The sequence below is a fragment of the Condylura cristata genome, unplaced genomic scaffold (genome assembly GCF_000260355.1).
Source record: "Condylura cristata isolate star-nosed mole 26May11 unplaced genomic scaffold, ConCri1.0 scaffold00017, whole genome shotgun sequence".
Taxonomy (NCBI): domain Eukaryota; kingdom Metazoa; phylum Chordata; class Mammalia; order Eulipotyphla; family Talpidae; genus Condylura; species Condylura cristata.
In genome coordinates this window covers 19,546,655-19,566,955 of record NW_004567118.1, presented here as the reverse complement: position 1 = coordinate 19,566,955, position 20,301 = coordinate 19,546,655, and the positions used below count along the sequence as shown (strand labels likewise).

The window sequence follows — 20,301 nt, the reverse complement described above, 5'->3', positions numbered from 1 at the left end:
AGCGGGTGGGTCCGGAGAGGTCTGCCACGCCATGTGGTCACCTCCAGGGCAGGCAGGGATCGAACTCATGTGGAAGTGGCTTAAGCTTCTTAGTGCAGTGCTTTAACCCGCTGCGCCATCAGGGAGGGCCCAAGATTTATGTATTTTTATGCATACAGAGGTGCCTGTTGAAAAGTGGGGGGTTGAGAGGCTTCACCAGAGACAGAGTACGGAACAGAACAGGCAGATACACTGAAACACAATGCTGAGGGGAGCAGGTGGCAGGTCAGGTGTGGTCTGCTATACCTTGTGGATCACCTCCATGGCTGGGGATCAAACTCATGCTGCAGTGGCTGTGATAGCTTCATAGTGCCGTGCTTTAACCCAATGTGCCATCAGGGCGGGCCCATTGTTGGTTTTGATATGTTTTTCAGAGAAGTCTGAGGAAGAGGTTGTGTAACTGTGAGGGCTTCCATGGGTCTGTGGTGTGTTCTTGCACCTGTGAACTCTGTGTCTCCCAAGGTCTGCTGCAACCACTCTGGGGTCTCTGTGGCCTGACCCATTATACCTTAGCTCTGTCTTCATGATCTGACCCTGAGCAACTTCAAGCCTGATGGTTTATTGAGTGAACAAGCTCTGAGAGGCTCCTTCGTTGTTTTTAATCACATTAATCATTAATTGGTGCTATTTTGAAGCATTTTTTTACATCAGGCCCATGCCTATCCTCCGCACCGTGTGTCTGGGGCTTGCTCACCTGTTGTTTCTATGTGGTTGGCTGGATGTGTATTGCCCTGGTTTCTTAGGTCTGTTTGGTGACCAAGCATCGCAGGTCGGAGCTGCCAGGGGCCTGCGGCTGAGTTGACAGCTGAGTGACCAAATTAAAGGATGTGTTTTAATTTTTTCTCCATGTGACTTCATTCCCAATTCATTGTTCCCAGACAGCACAAAGATGCAAAGTGCAAATGTCAGCATTTGTTAAAGCATGTTTTAAGACCCAGAGTACTTAATACATGTTAAAATGTGTAAGCTGATAGTGGTTTACTTAATGAAAAACACAGCACCATAGGCTGTACTGCCACACCTTACTTTCTATCTTCAGAAGCTTGCTGGGACCTGATTTGTAAAGTGTTTTAACTCCCATTGATTCTGAAATGGTCCCTCCTTTCTTTTTTGGTGTTGATAATGTTACCACTGTAGCTGAGTAGCCATCACACCTGTTAAGCTAAAGGGTGGGACAGTTCAGGCCTTTGAGGAAACAGTACAAAGAAGTTAATCACACATTTTTGAAAATGAGCACTGTAAGAAAGTATTTGAAAGTATTCTAGCCCCAGTATATAAAATAGATCATCGGAAAACTAAGTATTTTAATTGCTCTGTTTCAGTGTATTGTTAAGCAAGACTATCTAAGGTTTTTTGAGATATGGGATTGACAGATGACCCCAAGGAGAAATGAGGTAGAAGACAGAGAGGACAGAAGCCCAGCTACCACCCTGTCCCACTAATGCTTGTTTTATTTTCTTCTTTCCATGTTGGTGAAACAGCCAGGCCAAATCCATTCGGAATGCCTGGGATAGTGCCACCATATGTCCCCCCTCAGATGCTCAACATTCCACAGACCTCTCTGCAAGCAAAGCCCATGGTAAGACCTTTTCCTTCCCAGCACAGTGGGGACAGCTTGCTGGATGCCTCTGTTAACCTTTAACCTATGTTAAATAATTTATCTAAGCTCCTGAGTCGATAAGTAAAATGGCTGCCCATGTTTGTTGAAAGACAGTGAGCTGGTCTTGTAGGCAGCATGTTCGTGCTCCTGACTCCTGCCCTCTGCTGCAGGCCCCCCAGGTTCCTGGCCCAGGGGCTCCGGGCCAGGGTCCACTCCCATACAACCTCACCGAGCCAACTCTCACCTTGGAGACAAGTGGAAAGAATCCGACCGAGCAGAACAACTACAGCAACATTCCTCAGGAAGGAAAGCACACCCCGCTGTACGAACGGTCGTCCCCCATCAACCCTGCTCCCAGTGGCAGCCCCAACCACGTGGACTCTGCCTACTTTCCGGGCTCTTCCACCTCGTCCTCTTCTGACAATGACGATGGCAGTGGAGCTGCAAAGTGAGTGTGGGTGGCGGCCGAGCTGGGCTTGTGAGTTCGTGTCCGCAGGGATGCTGCCTCTGGCTGGCCGCCTGTGGCTCTGAGCATTGTGCTCAAAGATGTGTCTGCTGCAGGTAGGAGATGGTCACTTATGCTGGGACCAGAGCTTCTCGAATGTGAGGAAGAGCAGAGGTCTTAGGGCTGTGCAGGTTGAACACTACTAGCCCGTGGTTTTGGACTGCCCTGCTGGGCAGGAGTTTTGGAGTTTTTTGAGCTCCCAAAGTGGTGGAGTGTAGGTGATGTTGGCCCTATACACTGTGGCTGTGGACTATACCCCCAGGAAGCTTTTCAAGTTAGCATCTTGGCTGCTGGGTCAAGGAGAACTCTGAATTTTCTTTCCTCCAACTCAACAGTTTGAATCCTAACTCAGCTGCTCATAGGACTATTGAAATAACACTGTTCACCAAACCTAAGCCCTAGGAAGTGGCCAGACCTGATTAGAACTCTCCTGTGGAGGGATATTTCAAAATAAATGAAAACAATTTATAAGTAATAGATTCTGATTATGCTGGATTCTTAAATGTAGAGTCTTACATGTTATTCCTAGATGTAGATCTCCTCTCCCCTTAAATGCCTTTTGTTTCTATGAAACCTGATTTTAAAAAGACAGGAGTTTGTGTTTGCATCTTTTCTTCCTCGGTTTGAATTTTGGTTCATGGGCACATGCCCAGAGGTCTGTCCACTGCAGATGCTGTGAGTTTTCTTCCAGGTGTGGGCTAATGTTGGCAAGACCAGAGCAGCTGTGTAATCAGGTTCATCTTATTAAAAAATGTTCTTCCTGGACTGAAACATAGACGTAAGACACAAAGCCAGACACTAGTCCCAGGATACTAGACAATGAGATACTGTGAGAGAGAGGCGGGGGTAGAGCTGAGGGAGGGAGGAGACCACAGTCACATAACTTATTACAGCACATTGTCAGGTGTTTCAGCTTAAGATTAGTTACTGTTGCTGCTGACTTACTGTACCTTACTTATAATTAATTGTCATAGGTATGTATGCATAGGAAAAAGTATGTGGGGTTTCAGACATCCACTGGGTGCCTTGAAATGTATCACGGTGCTCCTGCGTGTGCTGTGTGGATCACTGGGTGCTGGTGACATGCGTGGAAATTGGAGCAGGCTTGTTTAGGAGGTTTGGCATTGTCCTCCCTAGGGACAGCAGAGTGTTCAGTTGCCCTCTGTGAGTTGGCAACTGCATATCAGATATGAAGGGACCTGGTGAGTGGGTCCCCATGAGTGCATCTTGTATATGTCACCTCTTCCCTGAGGTTCTGACAGTGTGGCCCTTTAAGGCCCACCTTTTTTTCACCCTTGGGCTCTGACATCCTTTTCCATACCCCACTTGGCTGGAAGAACCTGGAAGGTGCCATCTGTATGCAGGGGCAGCAGGGAAGGAGGCGGGGTGTGTGCCCAGCTGGGATCCAAGTTCTGCGATGAGCTTTGTTTTTCAACTTGTCTTCCATTCCCAGAATCTGTCCCCTCCTATCAGAACAAGAGGAAGTGTTAGAGCTGAGAGGTGGAGAAGAGAGTGGACGGACCCAGGGTCTGTAGGATTTGGGTTGGAACCAGCAGAGCAGGGGCAGAGCTGGTTCTGGCTGTCCTTTTGCTGTGAGGGGCTTTTGCACCGCGTGATGTGTGGGTGCAGCAGGAGCCAGGGGTCTGTGGTTGGATGAGTTAGCGTGGCCTGAGGCCACATGTGGGCTAGAGAGTCACTTTTTTGTTTGAAAGCCCTATGGTTTGGACTTGCATTGAGTTGGTGACTCTACCCTGTGCTCTCAGACGAGCCTTGAGGAAAAGAGTCACCCATTCATTCAGGTAGGCAACTCTTGAGCACTTGGAGTTCATCATTGAGTGTGGTGTGGGCACATTGATGGCTTGGGAAGAGGCTCAGACTAAAAGAAACACCAGGCTGAAGGGGCCTTCCGGGAACTCGAGGTCTGAGCTGAGGCAGGAGGGACAGCTGAATGTGTATGTGAAGAGGCCAGGCAGACTAACCACGTGAAGTTGCATTGTGAGGGGTCCCATTCCCCTGCCCCCCTCACCCAAGTTGCATTGCAGGGTCCATTCTGAGTGCCGTGCAAAAACTCCCCACACTTGCGTCAATTGGCCCTTGACTGGAGGGACCCCAGTACTGCTTGATCTGGTGCTGCTTGCCCTGGGGAGAAGCAGGTGTCTGGTGTCTGGACCTTTAGCCAGGGGAGATTTTGGACAGTCGGACCCTGGAGCTTCTATTTCTCATAGCTGACCAGAGATGTGCAGCACTAGACCTAAGACATGAATGGAAGTGGAGGAGGTGTGCTGGGACTCCCAGTTGGGGGTACCTTCCCCTCAGGCATGCCTGCACCTTGGGTACTTCCCACGGCATGGGGTAAGTGACACCCCAATGGGAGAGTCTACAAAAGAAGTGGTCTCTTCCCTAGCAGAAGACCAGTGGCCTTTATTGTAACGGGTGATAGCTGATGGGTCATGTGGTCAGTCTTGGAATAAGAGTTACTCTCCCCCATGGACAAAACTAAAACAAATTAAAGCAGGTCAGAGTTTTAAATGGCAAAGAATCTAAAAACATGCAGCTCATAGAGTAAATAGAGATGGTCTACAAAAGTTAACTCTCACTAAACAAATCAGGGGACTACAGGTGAAGAACCAAGGAATCCTGTTGCAGAGAGTGGAGAAACATTTGTTTTTAAAAGACGAAATTCAGTGGGGGAGATGGATAGACCGTGGGACATTCCGGTTTTGGCTCTCTAGGGTACCCTTGCAGGAGTTGTGTCTCTGCAGGTGAGGTGAGGTGAGTGTGGATGCTGCAACCCGAGGTGAGAGAAGAGAGGTGTGCCCCAGCTGCCCTCAGTGGGAGCCTGCCTGGGAACACATGGAGACGCCTTAAGATAGATGCCCGTAAATGACACACAGGTGACAGCAGGTGGGACAGGGCTCTAGGCTGATGAGATGTGGCCGCCTCCTTCTGTGTGCACATGTATATGTGTCTGCATGACGGTGCATGCTTATATTATGTGTGTAGCTATGTTCATATGCATGTACACGGGCACCTGTGCTTAGCCACACACCTACGTGTGCAGAGGTGTCTTTATGCACGCATGCGTGTGTTTAGATATGCATGTGCGTGCATGCAAATGTGTGTGTGTGTACATGCTAGGTAGGCCCTGCTCCATCTCCACGCCCTTTTGCCAGACCTTTCAGCTGCCACAGCTGCAGAAGTTGCCCTGTGTTCCCCCAACCCTGTGCTGCTGGAACGGAGTCCCGGGTGTTGTTCTCTTGAGGTTGACATACAGCCCTGCCTTGGGCAGCAGGAACCCTGCATAGCATGGTGAGCGGTTGTCTCAGATTTGCTGTTGTGCTGTCCTTCATCTGCTCGAGCCCCCTGCCCTTCCCTTCTGTGCTCACTGTGCCCTTCTCAGGGACAGGAGGTGACCCGGGGACGTTGGCTGCTACTGGCCAGTCAGTAATACCCATGCCAGGTATTTTGAAGTAAAATAAGAAAGAGATACTCTGTTTTCTTGCTCAATAATAATGTTTCTTTCCCTGTTCTTGGAGTTTCATCAGCATAATTTGCTCTGGTCTTTGTTGCATCTGCATACTCTTGCTTTGGTTGAATTAAAAATTATGGTGGAGGTATTTACTTTATATACTTGTTATAGGCTCATCACCCTTGAGAATATGTATTTAATCTGAGGATGTTAATTTGAAATTTTAGTTTTAGTTTTTTTTTTTTCCTGATTATCACTTCAATGTAAAGTTACAGAAGTTAACCATTAGAAAATAGAGTATAGGAAACCCCCTGTGATGCTCTTCTAGATATGCAGCTATTTTCAAGAGTGGTGCATATCTAAACATCTGATTTTCCTCTGCGTGCACTAACGTGGTATTTGTAAGAATGAAGTCTTTCCTTAGGGGCGGCCATTGCCTTTCTTAAGCACGTATGTTTGTTGGTGCCTGTTACCACAAACATGCATGTGAACTCAGACATTTGTTAAGGGATGTTTGAAAGTCCTGTCAGGAGAGGAGATTTAAGAGTTTACCACTTTTGTGACTCATGGAGATTTACCCATTTTTTTTTTGTCCGTTTGTATTTGATTTCAAGGTGTGTCTGTTGAATAAGCTTTGCAGGCCCTGTGTGACGGGGGGTTAGAGTTGGCTCTGAGAGGCAGGCCCAGGAGGGTGGCTCTGTGCTGGGTCTGAGGAGCTGCTGGCGGCCCCTCAGCAGAGGCTGGAGCTTCTGGAGCCTGTGCTTGCTAGGCCGTGGCCTGCCCGTGGTCTTGGGTGTGGCTCCTCAGGCCCCCCCCCCCCCCCAGCTCAGTTCCTCCTCTAGTGGAGAAGGGGTCCTTGGGTTGTTTGTGATTAAACAGCTGGTGGGTAACCACAAGAAATGATAGATGGCACTATTGTTTTAAAGACAGCTGTTGGTGCAATTGAAAAGCCCAGAACACTGATTTCATTTTTAATGCAATACACCTACGCTCTTGCTCTAGAGTCCCCCCAAAACGTGTGTCCAGCGCATATTCTCTTTTCCTGTAAGTAGTTTTGATGTTTTCCTCTGTTTTGAATCCCCTGGGGCTCCATTTCCACAGAAATGGTGTGGCTCACCGAGAGAATGAAGTTTCACCTGCCCCAGTGTCTGCCCCACAACCGTCTGCATGGCTGGAGTCTTCCTTCCAAAATGCTGTTCTGTTGCTTTATGCTTCTACTTGGACTTTTTAGCAGAGGGTGACAGTCCAAGAACCTTCTCATAGAATGATTCTGAGTCACTTCTTGAGTTGGCAAAATCATCAGTCCCCTGTGCTGCCATCAGGTGAGGTTGTGTGTCCTGCGAGTTCCAACCCACCTGGGTACTTTGTCCTTCTTGTCCGACCCACTGAGCTGTCAAGGCAGCAGGCCCTCCTTTGAGCACAGGGCAGACACAGCATGAGCTTGGCCACTGGTGTGCATTCGGGAGCTCACTGGCTCTGCTCCCTGCTTCCTGTGTAAAGCGGACTGTGACGTCGACCTAACTGGGTACAGGAGCCTGCGCCTGCCAGGGGTGACTCCTGTACTTACAGGCAGGGTACTCTCTTCTCATGCCCCAGTCTGGCAGCTGAGGGTGAGGTTGACCGGGAGCAGCATGGTTGGGGGCTCTTGGCCCTGTGTCAAGACCTGACATGAGAGGCAGACAGAGAGGAACATGTAGGTGCAGTCTGCGTCCATGACCTCAGTGCCAGAGGCTGCTGCTGGGGGCTCAGTTTTTTAAAAGATTTATTTATGCATACAAGAGCTGGGGTTGAGGTGAGAGGATTCGCCAGACAGAGTAGGGAGCAGAACAGCCAGAGGGGCTGAAATACTCTGCTGAGGGGAGCAGTGGGCGAGACTGGAGAGGTCTGCTGTGCCATGTGGGTCAGCTCCCTGGCTGGGGATGGAACTCGTGCTGCAGTGGCTGGAAGTAGCTTGATAACACTGAGACTTTAGCCCCTGCCCCACCAGGGAGGCCCTGGGGATTCAGTCTTTGGCTTTCCTCTTATGGTTCTTCTTGTTGCGTTTCATTTGCCTTTGCTTTTTTTCCCTGTTGATAATCTAGTCACCTTGACATTTACACTGTCTTTTCTGTTCTAGGAAGAGGGTTTTGCATGCTGCTGTGGTAGGTGGCCACATGGCAGTTACTGGGATGTAGTGGGCAGTACTGTGCTCTCTGTGAGACATTGGCACCCCTGACCTGCTGACTGGAGAAAGCAGGAGAGTCCTGTGGTTACAATATTCTGTCTTTGGGGTAAGGCCTAGCAGTGCCTCAGTCATGCGGTGTGGCCCAGTTGTGCCACTATTCCTGGCATGAGGCCAGGGCCTTTCTAGTGGTTGCTGACTGTGTCCCCAGCTGTGAAGCCCTTTGGATTGGCTTTGTATGGTACTGTCCTGCCTGATAGGTTTGGGTTTGATCACTGCTGTGAAGGGATGCTGCTCTGAGCCTGTGCCACCCATGGAGACTTTAAGGAGAGGGCCCCCTTCTACTCCCTATAGCCTGTGGTCTCCTCAGGCCTCCTGGACCTTGCAAGAAAATGCACGTCTGTGTGAGCTGTCTCAGGGGCTGAGTGTGAACAGTGGAGACTGAAGCCTTGACGGTAATTGAAATGCACTGAATTCTCTTACCATCTTCTCCAAGGCCTGGTATTTGTCCCATTGAAATTATGTGGACTTTTAAAAGCAATTGTCAAAGTACTCTTGGGCTAAATTTTAGATTTTACAGTCTGAGTATTAAAATGTCATATAAGCATCCTGATACAGTATTTCATTTCTAGCTTGATAATCTATATAGAACAAAACCAAGATGCAGATGATTCCCCTGTGTGGTCTTTGGAGGGACAGTCTTTCCCTTTATTAGCTTGGTGCAGGTTTCCGCCGCCATCCTGTGTCACGGTTATGGCAGGCACATGTGTTCTAGGGAACTCTCCACAACAGGGCCTCGGTTGTGTTTATGTCATACAAAGAGAAGTGGGTTTTGACCTCTTTGCCCCATACCTTTAGACTGTAGTTACGTGATGTGTGTTCAACATCTGGGTTTCCACTTGATGGTGGGGTAGCGGTGACGTCCTCCATCTTCACTAGTTGATAGTCAAGTGATGAAGTGGACAGTGATCCCAGGTGGCGGTGAATGCAGTGTGTGCCTTCAGGAGACACGGTGGTGGAGTAGTGGTCAGGGAGTTGGGAAAGGCTGCATGGAGGTGGCCTGTCATGTGGGACCTGCAGGTGGGGTGTTGTATAAAACCTGTGGCACATAGCTGGGGGCAGGCCAGCAGAGGGGCAAGACCTGTCAACCGTGTACTAAACCAGGAACTTGTGTCCAGATTGTCCAGTGACTTCTGTAATTTTAGGAAGAAGTAGCCACACATTTTTTTATGGTCAAGAAGAAAATCTGAGACTATTTGAACAGGACCCCTGGGAAAAGGCCTTGATCCCATAGTTATTGGCAAGTGTGAGTTGGGACTGTGCTGGGATTTGCTGTGTGGCTCCCCCCCGTCCCCCCCCCCCCCCCCGAAAATCTGAGTGGGCGCACTGTGTGCAGAGACATTGCCTCCGCAACAGCTCAGTGCTTCACGCTCGGAGATTCTGGTTAGGGCCGGCTAGCCCTCCTCCCCAGGGAAGGAGACTTGCTGTGTCCCAGCTGCAGATACCCAGGAAGCCTTTTGCTTGTAACCGGTGCAGTTTTTTGTGGGTAGGGTATTCTCAGGTATCTAAAATTGTAGTGATAGGATATTATATTGTTTCATAAAAGTTTCAAGTCTCCACGTACTTTACTGTAAGATCCCACAGAGTAAAATGCTCCTGGACTTTGGTGAAAAGTGCCTGAGCAGTCCCATTTGTGCACACCTTGTATCATGTCCAGGCTGGTGTTGCTCAGCTGCTCCCCTGGAACTTGTGTGATGAGCTGCCTGTCCACCGTTTCCCTCTTTGACTTGTGCCACAGCCGTCCGGTGACAGGGTATGGCTTGTGTCCTGATGGGACTAATTCACTGAGACCTGTCGGAAGCTTCCTCAGCCTCCCACCTATTCCGCCCACGTGGCACTGCCTCTGGTTGGAAGCAGGACACACATGCGTGCTCCTGCAACACTGCAGTTCCTCGGTGCCCTCATCTCTAGGACTTGTGAGCCTGGCGCACGGTGCAGACGAGGACAGAGCCGTGGTTCCTCCAGTCCATATGGAACCTATCTGCCAGGGGCATCCCAGGTCCCACCTGTGACTATATGGGGGACCTGGGACAGGGTCCTGAGAGCTCTGTGAGGTTCTCAGGTTAATATGGGATGGCTTTCTCATCTCTCTTCTGCTTTTTGCACTTTTGTTTCTGTGTTTGTGTGACAGAACTAAAGTAAGCTGAGAGGAGGAGAGGAAAGTGAGCGGGTCTGGGAGAAAGGAGCCCAGAAGCTCCTTGTAAGCAACCTGGCCAGTGCCTGTTTTGGCAGCTCTTTAGGGTGTGTTGCCTGTGGGATGCAGAGGTGTATATGGACTGACAGCCATCCCCACATAGTACCTGTGTCCCTTGTGAGGGGTCTGCCACTTGGGGGTGCCATGTGCTTTTCACGTGAGGCATTTCTCAAAGCTTCCCTCTGTGCCGTGGCCCATAATGTACGAATGAGCACGTGAAACAGTCGGCCCTGCAGACCGTTTTCACACATTCTGGTCTATTTATTTTTCAGTTTTTAAAAGTTGCTAGTTCAGCTCACTGGATTTTTTTCCTCGGCTACTGATGGGTCACAGCCTGTAGTTCTAAAAAATCCCAATGGAAATGCCTCATTCTGGCATGTGAGGTGCTCAGTAACTTCCCCAGTTTGTTTCCCCACCCTATTTCTTTGCCACTTTGCCAAGGAAAGCCATTCCCCAGATAAGACATGCTGGCTCTCTGTCCTCCGAGATCCCGTTCACTCGTTGCCCTGTGCCCGCAGGCACTTCCCACCGGCTTCCCTGTGGGTCTTGTGGCATGAATGGGCTAGAACCACCTGTCATTGTCACTTGGCCAGGCAAACCTCACATTCATGTATAAATTATGTGGAATCTCTGATCCATATGACACTGAATCTACGATCTGATGATTGTCAATGAAATGTGGCTTTTTTTTTTTTTTTTTTTCCTAAGACAGTGGAAAACCTCTTAATGGCAGAGCCGGGCTTGTTTCCTCTGCCTCGTGGCTGAGCCTGTTGTTGGTCTCTGAGCTGCTGGTGAGGCATAGGGTCAATTCTGGATGTTTCTCCCTCAATGAGGGTGTAGCCCCTCTGTGTGCGGGGGTGGGGAGTCCCTGGGGACTAGCTGGGGAGGTGAGCTCAGTTAGCAGGGTGTGTCCTCGTCCGCAGGCTCAAGCGTGTGTGGGGGCGTCCGCGCTAACGGTCACCGTGTTCTTTTGTGTGCAGCCATATCAGTGGGAACAAAATTGGCTGGGAGAAGACGGGAAGCCACTCGGAGCCTCAAGCACGGGGAGACCCAGGAGACCAAACAAAGGTAGTTGGCTGTACTTCTCTTCTTTGGCACCAACCTTAGCAGGTGGCCTTAGAATGATTTGAAGTACAGTGCTGTTTTTTACAGTATGTTACGGAGAAATGCAGGTATTTGCAAGGGGGAGGGAAAAGGGAGTTATAGACTTTTGTAGGAGTGAGAGGAGCGGGAGGGGATCACAGATACTTGCAGCGAGGAGAGGCGCCTCCCTGGGCGGTACCTCCTCGTCGCTGCATCACCTGCTTGGTGCTAGAGCTTTGCAGAGTCTTCCTTGTAGGCTTTTGTTGAGAAGCACCCGGAATATGAATATTAAAGATGAAAATGATATCCAGATTCCCTTTTTCCTGTTTCTGTCAATTAATAGTGAGCTCTAGAAATACCCTTCGAACTTAAAAGCCACCTCTGTCCCCACATTAGATCCTCATGGAGCCACCTCTGCCAGGAAGAGGGCTTGTCCACGCACACATTCAGCAGAATATCCGAAGTCCATTTAAGCTCTCATATTGTCTCACTGTTGAATGCTGCTGCAGAGATACTTTGTGAACTCCTATTGTTGGTAAAGCACCTTCAAAGCATTTTCAGTTCTGTCTACATTCTGAGGAGCTTGAGAGCCTGGAAAAACACTTGTGAATTATCCTTGTTCTGCTTAAGACTAATTTTGGTGCTTTGTGTTTTAAGGATAAAATTAAGCACTTAATTACATACCATTATAGGCAATACATTTTGTTTTAAAACAGAAAAATGTATGTCTTCAGGGTGGCACAAAATCAAGCAATGAGCAATTATTTCTAACACTTATCATGAGAAAGAAAATAGCTATGTATTGTGAAAATAAGAATTGCTCTTAGTAAACAGTTTAGACTTAAGTTTATAGAGCAAAGCCTTAGTATCCCTTTTGTTCCCTCCCCTCAGCCACTGCCTTGCACAGCCTGTCACTAGGTGATTGTTTGGGGCCCAAGCTCTTCTTCGCCTTCATGCATCTCTAATCAGGCAGTTGGTTGCCACATAACTTGTACTTTTCACCTGATGATAGATCATGCACGCATTTCTATGTCGGTGTATATTGATCTAGCTCATCATTTTAAATGGGATTGGCTTGTTTTTTTTTCCCTTCCATTTTTTGTAAACTGCTCCCTGCATAGAATTAACTTGGGACTTTAGTCAAGAGAATACTTGAGTTCTCTTTCACTGCAACCCTGGTGGTAAAGAGAACACCTGAATTGGCCTGGACATGAACTCCAGGCCATGTGTGGAGTTTCTCGTCATGGACAGTGACATTCCTATGAAGAAGATGGCCTTACTTGGGCTCAGGTGGGGTTCCCAAGCCACAAGGAAAAACAGGAATTGACCTGACCACACAAGAGGCAGTTGGGACAGGGAGGCTGCCAGGGTCACAGCCTTAGAAAGCCACTTTTGCCCCGGGACCCTAGAAAGGGGCGCGGCAGAGAGCGGCCCCAGCCCCAGCATAGGCCCTTGCAGGCTCAGGGCCCACATGCAGCATGCTTGCTACTCACGCGGCCAGCGGCACCCACGCAGCGCTCACTCCCTCTGCCCACGGAGGGCTGGGGCAAGTCTGCTGTGCCTCATATCTCTCTAATGGGGTTCTGCGTCACTATCTCTCTAACGGGGTTCTGCGTCACTGGCAGACAGAACCACGAGCCATGCAGTGTGACCTAACTGTTTCCCCCTCGTCTCCGGCTTTGCAGGTAGAAGGTTCGTCCTCTGCCTCTTCGGGCAGCCAGCTCGTGGAAGGGAAGGGGAGCCAGATTGGCACTGTGCAGCCTATTCCGTGCCTCTTGTCCATGCCCACCAGGAACCACATGGACATCACCACCCCACCCTTGCCCCCTGTGGCACCAGAGGTGCTGAGAGTGGCCGAGCACCGGCACAAGAAGGGGCTGATGTACCCCTACATCTTCCACGTGCTGACCAAGGTATGCAAGCGGGTGTGCACAGTGCTTCTCAGGTTTTCTGGTGGAGATGTTTTTCTATCTTACAAACTGCTTCCAACCAAGTTCCTTTTCCCCTTTATACACTTTAAGAAAAAAAATACGAGCGCTTACATTTTCAATTGAAAAAGGCCTTGTGAAAAGTCTCATTTTCCTCTTTCAATAGTGTATTTCCTTGAAACTTCTAATTAGCAGAGCCTATTGTTTTCTGACTTGTAGTTCTATTCCCTTTATTTCTAATTTCAAGATTTTCTACACCATATTTGTGCCATGTTAGGCTTACGTCCATTATCTCACATAATATTGATTTCTTTATCAGCTGCCCTAGAAAATACCCCTTCTTGGTAGCTGATAGTGCAGTATGTACTTCACCTAGTGCAATTTTTATATCATGTACAGCAAATAAAAAAAAGGCTACAGGATTTGAAACATGCATCGTCAAAAAGTGTCAATTATGGTTTTGCACAGTGTCTTACTTGCACTGTGTTAGTGTCCTCCTATGTGTATGCTTAGAGAGACATACAGCATGGCATTAATTGTTTTGAATCTTGGTGGCTCGAATGGCGCTGTGTGTGTTTAAATTTCCTCAGTGATCTGTAGTCTTTATGTTGGTATTTGTAATTGTTGGCCCACAGTTAAGTTACCTTGTGACCAGATTTCTTATGCAGAATTGGTTTGTTACTATCATGCATTTTTAACATTCTTCACCGATGTCTATGTCACCATAGATAATCAGACTTTTTCTCTTTGTATTTTCTGCAGTCCATCTGAGGTTTGTAAAGTGTAGCCAAATGCAAACGTCTCTTCTGTCCCTTCACACCCCACCTAGACTACAGCTTAATTGACTAATGTGAACTGTACTTTCATAAAACAAAGGACACAAGATGATTATGATTGTTGCTGCTTAGTCAACTCCTTTAATATATTTTTAAATTGTAATTGCTTCCAAATTATTTGATAAGGGCACACATGTATAATATCACTTTTCAGATTATGGTTTAAGGTAAACATTTTATTTTTCAGGTTCAACATAAATTAGAAGGGTAAGTGAAAAGTTACTGTTGTGGAAAAAGGATTTTGCTAACGTCAGGGGACCATGTTTTGGCGAGACAAATACCTTTTCCCATGAGGTTGTTGGGGCATCAGGCCCCTGGACCTCCCACCTCATCAGCAAGTGTCCTGCACGCTTATTCTCTGGGTCTCAGGGGCGGTGGTCAGGTGGGTCTGACTGATGCAAACTGCCTGTCTTTTTTCCCAATTTCCCCATCTTCAAGGGCAAATACTGACACAATAACTATGGTTGAGAAATGTAAACTTGACTGTTGTTTCATTTTTAAATGTACCTAAACTTTTCAATATGTTAGAAAAAAGTTAGGCTCTAAGGCAGTGTTCCCTGTGAGCTGACCACTCTGGTTGACTGACCCCTGCAGTGAGGCACACCTCTCAGTGATGTGGACAATTGTCTGCGCATCGTCATGTTAAGAGAGCACATTCCCCAGAGTGTCAACCACACGTGGCTGCTGAGTTGTGGGTATGGAGGAGGAAGGACAGAGCCAATTTAAATTACATTTATGTGTACAAATCTAGACACTGAAGATCATGAATGGATTTTTTTGTCACAGATGTATTCCTTGTAAAGTAAATTTCCTTGCAAAATCTCTCGAGATGTGCCTTGGTATCTGGGACAGGAACACAGGATTTCTGTACATGGCCACAGCCTTGCCTGTCTCCTGGTGGCGTGGTCACAGCTGCACAGTGTGGCAGAGCAGAGTCCTCCTCTGCCCATTGTCACATCCCTGACGTTCGCGAGGCCTCTTCATCATGACCTGCTCACTCGGTGGGGCCTAGCACAGGCCAAAAACTTTAATACTTAGAGAGTTCTGTTGGGTAGGGGGTTTTCTGTAGAAGAAGTTGGTTAAGAAAACTTGACCATTTCATTTTCAGGATGCTCATTTCTTGGGTTTCATGTAGGTCATTGTAAATGATGAAATTTGTTACACATGACCATCCTGACTCATAAATGAAAATTGCAAGGTCTCAGAGAATTTTCTTTTCTGTTTGTTGTCTGATGTTATCTGTCTACATTGTTTCAAAGACTCTGGGATCATCCAAGTTGTTTTGTTTTGTTCCTGGTTCCAGATTAAAGATAAAATACTGTAGATTTTTGACTTTGAGCATATGTTTTGACTAAAACCTGCTAAATGAACTCTCCCTAAACATCTCCATGTAGGCAAGCTGTTAAGCAATTAATTTGGAATGGAATTGCAATGTCATTAACTGGAGATAATATAGTATATTTCTGTGAGTTTATTGTAAATTCAACATGAAAAATGTGCAATATTATTCTGCTTTCTTCCATGCAAAGGGTGAAATCAAAATTGCTGTTTCTATTGAAGATGAAGCCAGCAAAGACCTGCCTCCCGCCGCCCTGCTCTATAGGCCAGTTCGCCAGTATGTTTACGGAGTCCTGTTTAGCTTGGCAGAAAGCAGAAAGAAAACTGAGAGACTTGCTTTTAGAAAGAACAGACTTCCACCAGAATGTATGTACTGTAACATCCATTGTTTGTTTTCCTCAGTACCTCGTAACCTCTTGTGCATTTTCTAAAGCTTAGAAGATCGTGACTGAGCTAGTCCTGAATGCCCCCCAGCAAAGAGGGCCTTCTCAGGGGCTTAGAGGAAGGGAGGAAAGACCACAGGCTTTTTCCTTAGTAACACCCCAGTCATATTGTTTATTGGTACAATGACAGCACAGTAGGTTTTCGCTTTAACTTGATGTTGGTGGGAATGGGCCTGATACCATTACCTGACCGTGCCAGCACGGCACTGGCTGTATTCATGTCCCAGGTGCAGTCCATGCCCCTGGAGTCCAGTGTTTTTAGGAACCCCCAGCACCCCCCCTCTCCCCCCCCACCCCTGGCTATCTTGGGCGATGTGGGACCTTCTCTTTCAGAGACTTCCAATACATCCGCTTCAGGGGGGAGGGACAGTGGAAAGATCCAGAAGTGTTTGAATTGTTAGCAAAAGTCGAGGTCAAAGGCACTGATCGTCCACCTTCCCTTGGGAAGACGGTGTCTTCTGTTCTAGGTAATAGAACATTGCTAATGTAGAGACTGTAACGTTACTGTGTGCTTAGTAGGAAATACGGAAATGTTTCCCCAGATACGTAGTTTAATAAGTGAAATCACCCACTCTGGAAGTTGTGGATCACCGTCCCCTGATGGGCAGGGGAGGGGGGTGCTCAGCACAGCTGGTGGGTGCTGAGCGGCGTGCAGCACAGGCGGGAGGGTCTTTCTGGAGCTCTGAGTAGAGAGATTCTGGCAAATCTGAAAACACAGTTCTGAGGCTTAACTAGACAGAATTGTGATTGCATAGCCTTTAAAAAAGAACTGCTTCACCTCCCTTGGAGACAGCGCTGCCTGGGTGATGATATGAGGTGCAGCCAGCTTCACAGGGCCTGCCCTGCCTCTGAGGTCAGGCTGGAGATACCACTGTGGACACCAGGGTGGGGGACAGGCTTTTCAGAGAATGGCACACTCCTGATGCAGGCTTGCTCTGCTCTGATTCTGTGTGGCTCAGAGAGTCAGGGTCTTTCTCACTTGACTCCAGCTGGCTGCCTGAGCCCCCATGACCCCACCTCTTAGTTTTCCATAGCCCCCGACCAGCCCTGAGAGATGGAGACTCTTGTCCCTTTGGCTCTCTGCTGCTTGTTCTTGTCCTGGGCTTGGGTGACTGTGCTGTGGGTCCTGTCCACCTGCTCCTGCTGTATCCTGAGCCCTAGCATTGTTCTGGCTTTCATGGTGTGTCCCAGAAATGTAGTTCTCTTTATGCAGCAGATTCCACAGGGGGTTTCCAGTGAGTAACCTTGGGCCCCCCTGCAGTGTTCATGGCCCTGAAGTGGGCAGCATGGCCTTGGTGTCTGCCCCTCCACTCCCACCCCCACTCCCAGGTCAAGGCATTTAGTGTCTCAGACAAGCTGCTGGGTGCAAGAAAGCAGTGCGCTCTCCGGACCTGCTGTGGCCTGTGGTTTCACCCTGTTGTGGCTGCACAGGCACGGCCACTCCCTCCTCCGCTGTCTGTCCCTGTGTGGTATGGCGTGGCATTCTGCATGCACACAGGAGAGGAGCCTGAGGCAGGAGTGTGCTCATCAGATGCGCCTGCCTCCTGTGAACATGAGCCGGAGGGAGTGTGGGGGTGGGTGGCACTGCTGCCCACGAAGGGTGGCAGAGGTGGAAGGGGTGAGGGGGTAGGAGCACGGGGAGTGGGCGGCGGGAAGAAGAGAGATGCGTGTTCTCTGGATGATTCGGCTCCGTGGGGCACCTTGGTGGAGACATCTTGACTTTGGTTGTGGGGGTCCTGGATATAGAAAGGGAAGGAGGAGTGTCTCTGACACTGGTGGGAGGTGAGAAGTGTCCTTCAGAGGAAATTGGATGACATCTTCCCCGCCCGCCCTCCCCGTCATCTTCCATGCTGCACCTGCCTGCTGAGGATGGAGCCTATGTCTGATTATCCTGACTCTGGCTATGGAAATACATTGTGAGAGAAAGGGCGAATTTGTCAGAGGACAAGGAAAACAGCAGCGGTGTGGCCCTGAGTGGGTTTAGAAGGACAGGAGGGAGGATTGTCCACAGGATCCCTTTCTGCCCTTTCTGGGTGAAGGTAACGACTGGAGTGAGGAGACACCAGGTTTGGAAAAGGAGCTTTGTGCTTGAGGAAATGTGGGACCTGGCAGAGCCCAAGTACAGAAACCTGCTAACTGTACTTTAACACTTAATGCTTCCTGCATGGTGGACAAGGACCCGTGTCTGTCACTACTGGCATCCCTGTATCTAGTGGGCAGTAAAATGTGGGTAGTTGATTGGGTCCTCAGCTTGTTGGGGTGGAGACCAGTGTCACAGTGCCTGCTGAAGCTCCACGAGCAAGTCTCAGCTTCCCTGCTCACCTGTTTTATTATGAAGTTGGGTTTGGACTTTCCGGCAGGTTGGGTGTGTGGTGTTTCTGTCCAGAAATAGGGTGTCACAGGGACATGTGGAGATGGAACCTTGATTTGGGTGACACTCCCCAGACAAGACTGGCTAAAGACCCTGAATTTCAGCATTTGACTAGAGAAATAATAGTGTAGTGCTGTCGCAAGTCAAGTTTACCTCTGAGCAGAAACTTGGGTCCCAAGTTTAGAAGTCCAGTGACCTTAACTACCTATGATTTCAGCCAGTGAGACCTTCATAAGCAACTTTAAAATCCAGGCCTCAGAAGGCTTTGTGGGAGTTGATAAAATGGATCATTTTGCATATTAATTGCCCCTGTAAGGGGACAGACTCTAGAAAGGTTACCATGTCGGTGACCAGCCAAGAGTGTCATGGCTGGAGCCCGCATGCTGGCCCCTTGCTCAGATCTGCCCTGGTGTGCAGTCAATCCCTGCTGTGCGACCGCCCGACTCTCCCACCAGGGCACACATCCTGCCGTGCCCTTGGGATATGTCCATGGGCGCCTGCTGACATTGCCGCCAAGTTGGTTTTGGTGTTTGAAGTGTCTCCTAGGTGACTGTCGTGTGGGGCCACAAGCAGCCTCTGGCTTCTGGAGCAGTCTGGAATGATGGCTTCTGGCCACGCCCAGATGAGGCTGACCGAAGCACGGTTCTCAGGTGTTCTTGGTTGACAAGGTGTGAGCGAGGTGCTTGTTTCAGTCTCATGTATGTTTGCTGTCCAAGGAGCTGCTTGCCAGCCTGAGGTCACTTTCGACTACATGTAGATGTAACCAATTCAGTGGTACTTGGAAGGAAAATTCATAAACCCTGTGAAAGTAAGCGCTCCACGAGGCCTATCCGCTGGCGTGGCCATCTAGTCACCAAAGCCCCTTTGTCCAGAGTGAACCTGCCCATGCAGGAGGGACGGTGCAGCCCTTTCTGGATGTGAGGATTTTAATTGAAGTGGCTTCTAGATTGTGTGGACAGATATGTGTTCTGGGTGTGGTCTCTTCCAGGACGGCTTTGTTATATTCAAAGGACATATTCAAATCTAAAGATTTGTTCAAATTATTTAACTCTCACTGGATTTAAGACATGAATTTGGAAACCTATCTCTTAAGGCATATGGCAATTATGTTTATAATAGTGATAATTATGATAGTGTTCATAATTCATAATTAATTTTCATGACTTGGTCAACCTTTATTTTTTAAGTCATTACATGGTTAAAGTAGGATATCTACAATCAGATGCTCAAAAATCCCGGCCTTTGAGAGTCCTCTTGAATTATCTACTAGCAGTTGGATTTCTGTTATCCTGTCCTTTGCTGACACTGTAACTTTGCGTTTAAGGAGCTCGTGGGAATTTTTGTTTTAGCATGTATTATGTCTGAAGTCATTGTCATGCAAGTCTCATCCCACAAGTGGAACAAACAGAAAAGAATGTTGGCCTGGCACACACAGACTCACAGATTTGCCAAATGAGATAATGGCTGTCACTTTGAGGGAAGCAGCCTGGTGTAGTGGTCTGTGTCACTGCAGGGTACAGGTGGAGCCTGGGCTTATCTTGTGGAATCGGCGGCTGTCGGGGCTCCTTGGATGTACCTACATTGGGGTGACAGTAGCTCCTGTTGCCCTGAGGGGCAACCAGCCAGACACTGGGATTCCCTCAAGTGCTTCGGGGGGTGAACAGGATGGGCTAGAAGAAGAAGGTACACTTCTGAAAGATTGTAGGGTTACAAGTTACCTCATTTGGAACTTGAAGGTCCAGGAAATAAAGTTATTTGTGTTGTAGACATAAATTACAGCTCTGTGAGATAGATTTATAGGAATAGGAACAAACTTACATGCTGTGTTAGTTTTTGCTTTTTAATTCTGCAAGAAAAGCTGAAAGAAACATTGAACTTTTCTAATCAGTTTGCTTTAGGAATTGGGACTGCTGGTTAAACAAACTAGGTTTGTTCACTATGGATTATATTATAAAACAAAACTTCTAAATAGCCATTATAAATGTGCTGTTTTAATATGTGTGAATATTGGTTACTATAAACATTTTTTTTCATGACTTTCTAAAGCTATTTATTTATGAATACAAGAACTGGGGTATAGGCCAGAGGTACGGGGAGGGTGAGAGGATTCACTAGAGACAGAGTGGGGAGCAGAACAGGCCGACTGACTGAAATACACTTTTGAGGAGAGCAGCGGGTGAGACAGGAGAGATCTGCTTTGCCCTGTGGGTCAGCTCCCTGACCCGGTATCGAACTCGTGCTGCAGTGGCTGCTGGTAGCTTCACAATGCTGAGA

At 48.3% G+C, this 20,301-nt stretch overlaps 1 protein-coding gene across 2 annotated transcripts in view; it reads left to right on the top strand.

Moving 5' to 3' along the window:
* Positions 1-20,301, top strand: part of LOC101622337 (constitutive coactivator of PPAR-gamma-like protein 1) — a 79,392-nt gene that overhangs the window by 30,313 nt on the left and 28,778 nt on the right. For both annotated transcript variants that reach the window (XM_012726464.1, XM_012726465.1), the window contains 5 exons: positions 1,521-1,618; positions 1,810-2,087; positions 11,009-11,096; positions 12,797-13,024; positions 15,405-15,579. In XM_012726464.1, the coding sequence (XP_012581918.1) occupies positions 1,521-1,618; positions 1,810-2,087; positions 11,009-11,096; positions 12,797-13,024; positions 15,405-15,579 (867 nt within the window). The remainder of the gene's footprint in view (positions 1-1,520; positions 1,619-1,809; positions 2,088-11,008; positions 11,097-12,796; positions 13,025-15,404; positions 15,580-20,301) is intronic.